Here is an 11,780-nt window from a genome sequence, read left to right on the forward strand (position 1 = left end):
ATGACCGATGGAGATGGTCTATGCCTGAAATTGTTGCCCTTTGGAAATGGTCGTTGCCTTTGAAGGTTCAAGCCTTTCAATGGTTGGTAGTGCAAAATAAGGTACTCATTATTGACAATCTCATTAAAAGAGGTAGGATATTGCTTAATATTTATTTGTTGTGTAAGGATGATGCTGAACAGGTCCTCATATGTTTCTTCAGTGTTCTTTTACCTCTAAAATATGGCAATGGTGTTTTGATAAACTGGGGGTCGCGATGGTGATGCCTACGGAGGTAATAGGGGTTATCTCAAACTTGTCGGTCAACTGGCTTCCCAAAATTGGAGCGGTTATTTTGCAGATTGCGAGGGGTCTGATTTTGTGGGAAGTTAGGAAGGAAAGAAATCGTTGTGTTTTTTATGGTATCTGCCTGCCAATGGAGAGAGTCTTGGAAAAAAATTGACATTCTATTTCTCTTTCTTGCTTTGTGACGAAGGTGGGGTCTGATGTGTTTGAAGTGGATGTTAAGAGAAACTTAGCAAATCTTTTCCGGATGGGCACATTCAAGAGCAGCCCGAAGGGTAGATGGATGCCACCATTGGTAGGGACCTCTAAGCTTAATTTTGATGGCAGCTCCTTTGGGAATCCAGGGCCTATTGGTTTTGGATGTGTAGCGAGAGATTGGAATGGTAATGTTGTTTTTTCTTATGCAGGTCCATTAGGGGAAAAAACGGCTAACTATCTAGAGATGATGGCCTTACTTCATGGTTTAAAACTCTTCGTGAAAAGAAGGGTGGGTCAATTTTGTGTGGTAGAAGGAGACTCGATGAATGTCATTAAGTGATGTAATGGGATTCATAATCCACCTTGGGAATTGAGGTCTTCTTTGATGCAGATTTTGGATTTATATAGGTTTTTTGCTTTTTCCTTTGTGCATGTATTTCGTGAGGCCAATGTTGTGGCCGATTATCTTGTTAAAGATGGGTTCGCTTTGACTGAGACTTTGGTTTTGGATTCTGTAATTTTCTTTCAGTCTTTGATTGATAAAGATTTGAATTCTTCTCAAAAACAATTTTTGAATGCTTTGACTTGAGGTGGTAGGATGCTCTTCACCAACCTAAAACACTCGATATTCATGTCTCCATACATTACCCGTAAGCCAATACTTTTGACAACCAGTTTGACATCGGTATCAGTCAATCCACGTGTCAATCTCGGGTGTTGGGGCAGTTAATAAGCGTCAAAAGTGTTGACACATGGGGTGTCACAATTCAGATAAAGTTGTGTAAAAGGTATCAAAATTTCAGAAATATAGCAAAGTTTGTGCGGTAAAAGGATGTCGAAGGGAAGGAGCATCATATATATCTACTCTCTGAAAAGATTTACTGGAAAGAATATAAGGAGGTCAAAAGATTTACTGGAAAGCATATTGTACATCTACTTTCTTTGGTATAAGGAGGTCACAATTACTTATAATCATCTCATGTTACATATGATAGCTAGGTTGCGCTTCAAAATTCGAAAAAAAATTTTAAACATTTGAGCTTGATCAATGGAATAAATACAACCACCTAATTTCACATCTAATGGTCAATATTATTTGTGACCACTTTATGCCAAAAGTAAATAGTCTCACTGTATACTTTTCCATTTTTAAACAGAGAGAAAAAAGTAAAAAATATTGAGCTCTTAAAACTCTATATTGGATGGCTATGAAATATACAGGCGAGGATCATTTATGAAGCAATAATCTTTTTGGAGCATCATATTTATCGTAAGAAACAATTTCTTCTTTTTTATTTTATGATGCTACACTTAGTTGTGTTAACATGCGAGGCCCGAAATGGTGATGGTTACGCCCAACGCAGCTTAGGCTTAAATATTGTTTTAGGCCTAGCCTGTCCCTGCCGGCTTCATAGTAGAGGGCCAAGGCCGTCTTGTGCCTCTAAAATCACGCTCAGCAAGGCTGGTTGGGGCCAAATGCAAATAATAAAAATGTATAGTTAATAATTTACTTGTTTTTAAAAAATGTTTTAGTAAATACTTTACATATATGGGAAATGATCATATGCGTCCCTCACAAATTGGATGGCCACATGGAAGCCATCCTATTACCCATTCGATCTAGGGCTTCTGGAGATATGGATTGAGAAACCTTACAAATGGGTCGCCGTGTATAAGATTGGCACCTTAAATAATCAAAGTGAGACACACTTCAAAATGATGTCAAATGCTGCTGTTCAATGCCGAAAATCCGTATGATGGTCTATAAATCTATTTCCGTATAATTCAAGAATAGTATAGATTAAGCAAACTTACAAATACTTTAAAATCTGGAAGTGGACGGTCCAGATAATAATACATTACAATATGTACTATTTATGAGATTTGAAATCCTTTTTTTTTCCCACATACATAGATATCAAGGTCGACATGATTAGAGGATTTTCAACACCAAAACAACTTTTTTTGGTTAGTTATTGAGGTGGGGCTTATTTCTATAAGGTTGAAACCTTATAAACTTTTTTCATTTATGCATGAAAAGCCTTTATATAAGGTTGACACCTTAAATTGTAGAACTAAGTTGCACAAATCCATTGGAACACGCTATTTTGGTGCTGGAAAATCATATAATTGATGATCTTGACATCAAAACGTATGGATATGAGAGAAAAAAAGATTTTCACTCCCAAAAATAGTACATCTTGCATCACATCACTTGGACCGTCTATTTTCAACATTTCATATTGCTTGATTTGAACTAATTTAGGAGTTTAAATTTTATAATTAGATATGAAAATGGCTTCTCCAGTTATCCTCAAAATTGTTGACGCCAGAATTGGATCTTATAACAAAGTTTGGAGGTACATTTACTTTGATTGTTTGAGGTTGCAACCTTATGCAACCTGGCCCATGGGCCCTGCTATGAGACCAACCCCTGCTGAAGTAAGGCCCACACCAAAAAGCCCGTGGGCCAGCCCACCCCTGCTGAAGTAAGGCCCACACTAAAAAGCCCGTGGGCCAGCCCGCCCCCGCAACAGAGTATTTTGCTGGTGGGACCAAGAGCATAAATTGGTCCCGCAATGGGTCTTCCAAATCCTTACTCCATGACTATTTTGGAGACCTGGAAGAAAATCCAATCCAGAAGCCAGAAAGGCACGGTAAGCGTAGAGGCCCCCATTCAGAGGTTGCTTTTGTGGGTTGGTTAGATAAGAGTTTAAAATATTGGGAAAAGGTTATATAGAGCTTGGGTTCTAAACAAATAAATTAGAGTCTACCTCAAACATTTCATTAGAAGAGGTTGTTTCGATGCTCAAATATCATCAAATTGATCATCTCGGCATCAAGATGGACGGACATGAGAAAAAATGAATTTCAATTTTGGAAATAATGCATATTGTAATGCATTTTTTGTCCGTCAATTTTCAAGATTTTCATAGATCTGCTCGATCTACACTATTTTTGAATCTTTAAATTTTATAATTAAACATAAAAATATATTTCAAGGCTATTACAAAAATATTTAGTATTGAAACCATATTTCTCGACACTATTTGAAGGTGCGTTCTAATTTGATTGTTTAGAGCCTCGGCTCTATAAAAACCGCACCCATATTGGTTACTTACTACTTCATCATTATTTATTATCCATCCTCAGTTAGGAGAGGATCCAAACACATGGAATTGCTTTTGTTAATCTTATTACAAGCAACATACCAGTCCCCTATTCTTGAAAAGGTAAGTAGTTTGTAATCCACTCCACCACCTCTTGTCTCCCATGCATCAAACAACTCCAATATTAACAACTTCACTACAAATAAGTTATATGCATATATATATATACACACCAAGTCCTTCACACCATAAAACATCGAACACATCTTGCCTTCCTATCCCCCCTTCTTTGAGCCAAAGATGACCAACCCCAAGTGCTCTCCCTTCCTCAAGATAGCTTTTCTATTGATGGTGGCCATTGTGTTGGACCGCGCCATCTCTGCAAGGATCTTAGACGAGGGAACCCCTGCGGCGGCAGCGATTGCGCCTGGAGCACTGGCACCGGCGCTAACTTTGCCTGCTACGACAACTCCTGCGGTTCTGGCTACCGTATCTACTCCTTCTACTGTAACTCCCGCGGTCCCGGCTACCTTGTCTACTCCTTCCCCTGTGCCCCAACTGATCCCAACAGGAGCTGCTCCAGAGGCTCAGCCTGTCCCGACTGACACTCCTCCAGTGACACAGCCGATCCCTACGGACACCACATTGGCCAAGCCAATCCCGATGATCACTGCTCCGGTGGCCCAGCCTGTCCCGACAGGTGCTGCTTCAGCAGCCCAGCCAATTTCGGTAGACGCCGAACACCCGATCACCTTCTTCATGCATGACATTGTTGGAGGCACCCACCCCTCCACAAGGCCTGTCACTGGAATCGTAGCCAACGTGGTCAACGGCCAGTTGCCCTTTGCTAAGGCAAATGGCGTGTTGCCCATCAATGGAGGCATTGCCATCCCCAACAACAACAACCCTGCGCTACCTGTCACCACCAATGGTAATATGAATGGTGGACTGCCCCTAGTGACCGGTCTCGGGGGCACCGTCGCTCAGAACGGGAACAACCCAACTGGCTCAATCCCCTTTGTTACAGCCTCCAACCTGCCCAATGGGGCGACTGTCCAAGGCCTCCAGTTTGGCACGATTACCGTAATTGACGATGAGCTCACAGATAGCCATGAGCTCGGATCATCAGTTGTGGGGAAGGCACAAGGTTTTTATGTAGCAAGCTCCCAAGACGGGAGCAGTCACACGATGGCAGTGACTGCACTGTTGGAGGAGGGAGGGAAGTATGAGGATAGCATATGCTTCTTTGGCGTGCACCGCACTGTAGCTCATGAGTCTTATGTAGCGGTCATCGGCGGCACCGGCAAGTACCAGGGCGCCAAGGGCTACGCGACTGTGCAGTCTCTCCATCCGGCCGATGATCACGCAACCGATGGTGTCGAGACACTCCTCCAGTTCACAGTCTACCTCATGCAGCACTAGTTATGGTCCGGGCGTCAGGCTTCTTAGATTTGGGTGTGGCATCTATCGGTGGTGCATTGTGCTAATGGTTAGAAGGCTGTTCTTGTAATGTTTGATGTTGTGCTGGAGTGATAAGACTTGTTTGTGGCTTCATGTTTTCCTTCATCTTTTGTTTTTTAATGGTGAAAGAGGGGATTGAAAAGGTTTTTAAAGATAAAATGAAAATTTACCAGAATTGAAAGTTTGAAACATTAGAAGTGGCTCTTGGGCATCTACAGTGAATGGCTTTCCGTTTAATGTGAATTTAATATGGGATCGTATGCAATGGGACCACTTACTTTTGGTATAGGGAGGTTATAATTAGTTATAACTAAATGTGAGGTTATAATTAGTTATAACCATCGGATGTGAAATATGATAGTTTAGGTGTTTCACAATAGTTCCATAAATTTTTTTTTGAACTTTGAGCTTGATCAATAAAATAAATATAGATACCCAATTTCACAATTTCACATTCAATAGTAGATTAATTATGACCATCTTGTTCCAAGATAAATAGTTTCATTATATACTTTCCTATTTAATATATTTATACGTTAGGTATATATTAGATATGCCTTTTGCAAGAAGGGGTTGGAGGAAATGCTAGATATACTTTTTTCTTTTTTTTCTTTTTTTTTTTTTTTTTTTTTTTTTTTTTTTTTTTTTAAAAAAAAAAAAAAATTAGGCAAAAGCTTATCGAGTAGCTAGTTTTTGCACCTACATTATAATGGCCACAGGAATCAATATAACTTACGACTTTCTTGGAAATTTAGAGGTGTTTTAAAAAATGGGATATGGGAGAAGAAAGTGGAACCAACCCTTAGGAGTACAAACTTTAGGAGTTTTTTAAATTAATTAGAAAGAAAAATAACGATAGGAAGTAAGTCACATCGGGGCGATCTTTATTCATAACAGCACTCGAGGAAATTACTAAAAAATTACATATATCCAAATAAATGAATATATATTGATAAACCCAAAACAAGAAGGAGATGCTATGGCCAAAGCAGAGCTCCTAAATTACCTTAGCTCCTATGAACCCCTCCCTCTCTCTCTCTCTCTCTACAACTTTCACACTATTTTTCTATTTTCATTCAACTAAAAAACAAGTCTATATACAAAGGGTTTCCCACAAGTTCCATAAATCATGAAACTAATTTTTTCTATTTCCAAAATTTGATTCTCACCCAATTCTAGACTATTATCTAAGGGCCCGTTTGGATCCCTAGATTTTTCAATCCTGATAAAAGTCAATCTTTAAATTGGGATTTTATGGAATTGAGATTTTCTGGAAATGTCAATTCCTTGTTTGAATTGCATCTCGTAGAAATCAAGAAAATGCAAATTCCCTGTTTGGATTGTCTGGAATATTATTTTTTTGGAAATGCAAATTATTTCTCTCTCCCTCTAAAATTTTTGAGATAGTTTCTCTCTCTAAAATTTTAATACACACTTTTTCAAAAACTTAAAATTCAAAATAGTTTATCTCCCTTAAAAGTTTATATGCTCTTTTTCTAAAATTTGATGCAGTTTCTCTCTCTAAAATTTTGAGATACTTTCTCTCTAAAATCTAAAATTTGAGATAGTTTCTCTCTATAAAATTTTTGAGATAGTTTATCTCTCTAAACAATTTCATATAGTTTCTCTCTCTAAACAATTTATAGTAGTTTCTCTCTCTAAAATATGATATAGTTTCTCTCTCTAAACTTTTAAGGTACTTTCTCTATTCAAAACTTAAAATTTGAGATAATTTCTTTTTAAAATTTTTAAGATAGTCTCTCTCTAAAAACTTTTAGGTACTTTCTCACTCTAAAATTTGATATAGTTATTCTTTCTAAAATTTTAAGATGCTTTCTACCTCTAAAATTTTATATTTGAGATAGTTTCTCTCACTAAAATTTTCAAGTAGTTTCTCTCTCTAAAATTTTAATGTACTTTCTCTCTCTAAAACTGAAAATTTGAGATAGTTTTTCTCTCTAAAATATTTTGGTAATTTCACTATCGAAAATTTGATATAGTTTCTAATCTCTAACATTTTAATATGCTCTCTTTCTCTCTTTAAAACTTAAAATTTGAAATAAGTTTTCTCTCTAAATGTTTTGAGATATTTCTCTCAAAAAATTTTAAGTAGATCCTCTCCCTAAAATTTAATGTAGTTTATCTCTCTAAAATTTTAAGATACTTTCTCTCTCTAAAATTTAAGATTTGAAATTCTTTCTCTCTCTAAAATTTTAATATGGTCTCCTTAAGACTTTAAATTTGAGATAGTTTATCTCTCTAAAAAAATTTGTATATTTTCTCTCTCAAAAATTTCGTATATTTTCTCTCTCTAAAATTTGATATAGTTTTCCTCTCTAAAATTTTAATATATTTTCTCTCTTTAAAACTTGATATAGTTTCTCTCTCTAAAATTTTAATATTATTTTTGTTCTTCAACAGCAAAATGGATCACTTCCATGAAATGTCAATTCCACTTATTTTGGTGGAATTGACATTTTGAAAATTTAGGCTTAAAATGACCTTTGACGAATCCCATGAAAATCTCAATTCCAATGGAAATATCAATTCTAAGCTAATCAAACACGATTGGCTCAGCTTTTCCATCTCTCACACATCTCTCTCTCACTCCATCTCTCACACATCTCTCTCTTTAAAACTCCATCTCACTCTATCTTTCTCTCTCTAAAACTCCATCTCTCACACATAAGAAGGTGTGCTCGTATTCGAGCTCAAGCTAAACCCCTTGGCTGGTAAACTTATCGAGAAGCGAAGAAAGAGATATGGAGTCTTAGAGAGAGAGTTTGTGTAGGGTGTCATTTTAGTGTTTTTTTGGGTAAAAATTTATGATCAAAGGGGTCGAGGGGGTTGTAAGATAGAAAACAGGGAGACCTTTTGCTTACAAATAATATTTTCAATTATTAAGTCTCATAGATATGAAAGTTAAAAATAGGAAATAAGGAGATCTTTTTCTTATAAATTTTATGGGGAATATACAATCCCATTTGGATTGCAATTATGGGATTCTCATTTTTTGTCTTGTTCATCGTATTTTTCTTGACGTTCATCCAATGCCAGAAAAAGCCTTTGGCCAAGGTGTTGGTCGCTTGACTAGGTGGCACCTTAGCCATATAAGCGGGTCCCTAGAGCTCTCTTAGCCCTAGGCCCTTGAGGCAGGCTTCCCATTGGGTGGACGCGTTTTCAAACACTGACTTGCATATAAAGGAGTGCCATGTAGGGTGGGCAATGGGTAGGGCCAGGGTTGGTTTGATCAGGAGCCCGATAAAGCCCAGGATTGACCTGGCCATGCCCGGTCGGGCCCGGCTTGTAGATAGGCCTCAAATGTATAGACGCCCGGCCCTGGCCCTGGCCCGCTAGGCCCGACACTTTATGCAAAGTTTGGCCTGACCTGACCTAACTTAGGCCAAACCTTTTTTTTGAAAAAAAAAAAGGAAAATTATCCTCTGCGAACTTTTGTTGTAAAAAAATAAAAAATAAAAAAAAGAGCTAATAAGGCTCCTCCTAGAAGAGGCCCATTAAGCCTGACAAGGCCCAACTCCGGCCCGATGTCTTTTTTTTGGTTAAATCTTTCTCTTCAAACTTTTATTACAAGGGAAATTAAATTTGCTAAATTATTTGTTTTAGAAAATTTGAATCTCCCATTGTCGAATAAGGTCTGGCCCATAAAAGCCCATTGCCTTTTTTATTTTATTTTATTTTTATTTTTAATATTTCTCTTCAAGCTTTTCTTGCAAGGGAAAAAAATTTATTTATTATTTTTTAGAAAATTAAAGCGCCCAATTGTTTAGAAAATTTATAACCCCAATTGATGGAATATGGCTTGGCCCAGAAAGGCCCATTAAGCCTATTGGGCTTGTCCCGGCGCAGCTCAGGCCCGGCCTTAAAAAAAAAAAATTCGTTGTAAGTAAAAAAAGAATTTGCTATTTTTTTTTAAAAAAATTTAAACGGTGCGGTATCTATAAGGTTGCAACTTTAAACAATCCAATTAAGGTGCACATTAAAATTTTATTATAACATGTAATTTTGTGGTAAAAAAACTTCGTATTATCTTACAATCTATTTTCGTAGGTAATTAGAAAATTTTAAATTCCAAAAATGATTCAAATCAAGTAGATCTATAAATACATGAAATCCTTGAAAATTGACGGTCTAGACAATGTGTTACAAGATGTACTATTTTCGTGACTCAAAAACTTTTTTTTTCATATTCATGCATCGCGATATCCGAGATGATCTAATATCGCGATCGATTAGAGGGTTTTTCAACATTAAAACAACGTTCCAGATAGATTTTTGAGGTGCATATGTGATTCTATATTTTAAAGTTGCAACCTTATATAAACTTTTCCCAAATTTAAACCCATGGACAAATAAGACCTGGCCCAAATGGCCTGCAAATTTCTAGAGAGCGAGTTTTAGAGAGTGATCATGGGTACCCAAATGGCCTGGAAATTCTTGGGTGATAGCACGCAGCGAGTACTCACATGTCGATGTGAATATAGCAGGCCCTGCCAAATACCACAGCTTCTTCGATTCAACCACAAACTATCTATTGAACTCACCCAAGCTCTTATGGGTTCTATGTCCTCTTCAAATTCAATGAAACTATTACCATTTCCTTGGTTTTCTCGATTCAAAAGAGATTCATGCAGTCATGCTGATCCTCTCTCTCTCTCCAAGTGAAATGGGTCTCTCTCTCTCCAAGTGAACGGGTCTCTCTCTCCATTTGAAATGGGTCTCTCTCTCTCTCCATTTGAAATGGGTCTCAAGTTGTTGAGGAAAGTGTTAGCCCTTCACCCATATATAAAAGCCTTTCTATATAAGGGCTGACAGGTTCCTTAAGTGAGTTTCTCTCTCTCTTTGGGTCACAAAATATAAGAAAGGGAGAAAGGGTTTTCCTTTTTAGGTCAAAAATGCACTCCTAAGGAAACAACCTTATTTCATAGGTGTGGCATTATAGTAAATGCTAAATGGGTCGGATTATGTTTCGGCCATGCCTTATTGAACCCAACGAAGCATTCTGGCCTTTTCCAGGCCGGCCCGTCAAAAGCCCTGCCCAGCCCTGTATGGCCCCGTTACCAGCCGGTTAACAGGCCCTCTACATGACCGTTAACAGGCCCGGGCCTGTCCATTAACACCCCTAGTGCCATCTATGAATTGATCATGACCAAGGAAAACAATGCTTTCTCGTGCTCTGGTTGTAAATTCCATCCCAATCGGTCAAAGTTATTTACAGTGAGGCTTTATTGTATTATATAACATTTCATTAGTAAAGTATTGTGGGGACCTATTCCATCCCTGTCACTTTTCATGAGAAAACAAGTATTTCTCCAGGTTGCATGAAGTTGGGGGGATTTAAAAAACATTTACCACACCATATTTCGCAAGAAAAGATGAAGGCATGCAATGCCAGATTTTCTTCCCAAGCAAAGTAGAGAAAAGTTGAGTAGAAAGTGGAAAAACCAAGCTCCATGATGATGATGGAAGATAATCTAAGCCAGAGAATTTCATAAGGTCAGAAGCGAGAAGCATTGACACTAAAAGGATCAGATGCTTGTTAAAAAAAAAAAAACACAGAAGAAGAAGATGGAGAAGAAGAAGATAGAAATGGAGAAAAAAGCTTTGAAGAGGTCGAAAAGAACTAAGTGAGGTATGCATTGAATTGGAGCACACCATCCATTGCGTGGTCCTCGGTCGGTGGAAGGAATTGGATCGTCGCGTAGCCCTTGGCACCATGGTACTTGCTGGTGCCTCCAACCACTGCCACTTGAGACACATGCTCCTTAATATTATACACCCCAAAGAAGCTTATGCTACCCCCATATTCCCCACCCTCCTCCATCAAAGCTGTTAATATGATCATAAGGCTACTCCCATCTTCAGAGGCTGATACAAAGAATCCCTGTGCCTTTCCCACTACCAAGGACCCGAACTCATGCCCTATGGTGAGCTTGTCGTCGATCACCATGATCGTCCCATGCTGGAGGCTACCAGTTGCTGTGAGCAAAGGGTGTCCCATTACTGAATCGCAAGGGATGCCATTAGTTTGGGTAGTTGTGTCATCATGACCAGCCTCAAAGAGAAACCCAGTATTAGGATTATTGTCGGTTGCCGACGGTTTAGGGTTGGTGTTGGGTATATGAATACCTGCATCAGGGGGAATGGTACCACCAGACTTTGATAAGGGAATTGGATCGTTGAATGGATCGGTGATGATCGGTGCAATAGCTGAGGGATTGGAGCCACCGATGATGTCGTGCATGAAGAAAGTGAGTGTCGGTTGTCTGGCGGTCGTGTGATCTGGTTGAGCCACTGGAGCAACATCTGTTGCTCCATGAGGTACTAGAAGTGGAGGAATGGTGGGTGGAGCTACCGCTGTTGCCTTAGTTGGTGTAATTTGGGGTGCTTTGGCATCCTCATTGAGGTGTCTAATGGAGCTCGCATGGCCTAACGTAGTAGCCATCACTAGTGCTAACAATGCGCAGGCCTTGGTGCATGATTGAGGGGGGCTCACCATTTCTTTTTCTCTTTTACTCGATGTCTCTAGAGATGATGGTTTGAAATGTCAGAAAGATAGGAGAGCTTATATAAGACGGGGTATATCTATTAAATGTGTAATATGGCAGATAGTGGTTTAGATTAGAAATATTGGGTTAGTTTGAAGCGAAGAGGGGTTGCTATTGCTAAATTATTTTTTAAAAAAGATTTTATGCTCCCTTGGGAGCA

The 11,780-nt window shown here is 38.5% G+C and overlaps 1 protein-coding gene and 1 non-coding gene across 2 annotated transcripts; one reads left to right on the plus strand and one right to left on the minus strand.

Annotated features, from left to right (window-relative positions):
* Positions 1–3,856: 3,856 nt before the first annotated feature.
* On the plus strand, positions 3,857–5,243 carry LOC18440492 (dirigent protein 16). The gene has a single exon (XR_016060089.1). It is a non-coding gene; the product is annotated as a dirigent protein 16 (transcript).
* Positions 5,244–10,695: 5,452 nt separating this feature from the next.
* LOC18440491 (dirigent protein 9) lies at positions 10,696–11,517 on the minus strand. The gene has a single exon (XM_006850632.2). The coding sequence runs from the start codon at positions 11,515–11,517 to the stop codon at positions 10,696–10,698; it is 822 nt and encodes a 273-aa protein (XP_006850695.2).
* Between the last annotated feature and the right edge of the window lie 263 nt (positions 11,518–11,780).

Source organism: Amborella trichopoda, chromosome 8 (genome assembly GCF_054954075.1).
Source record: "Amborella trichopoda isolate Santa Cruz 75 chromosome 8, AtrichopodaSantaCruz75HAP2 v2.0, whole genome shotgun sequence".
Lineage (NCBI taxonomy): Eukaryota > Viridiplantae > Streptophyta > Magnoliopsida > Amborellales > Amborellaceae > Amborella > Amborella trichopoda.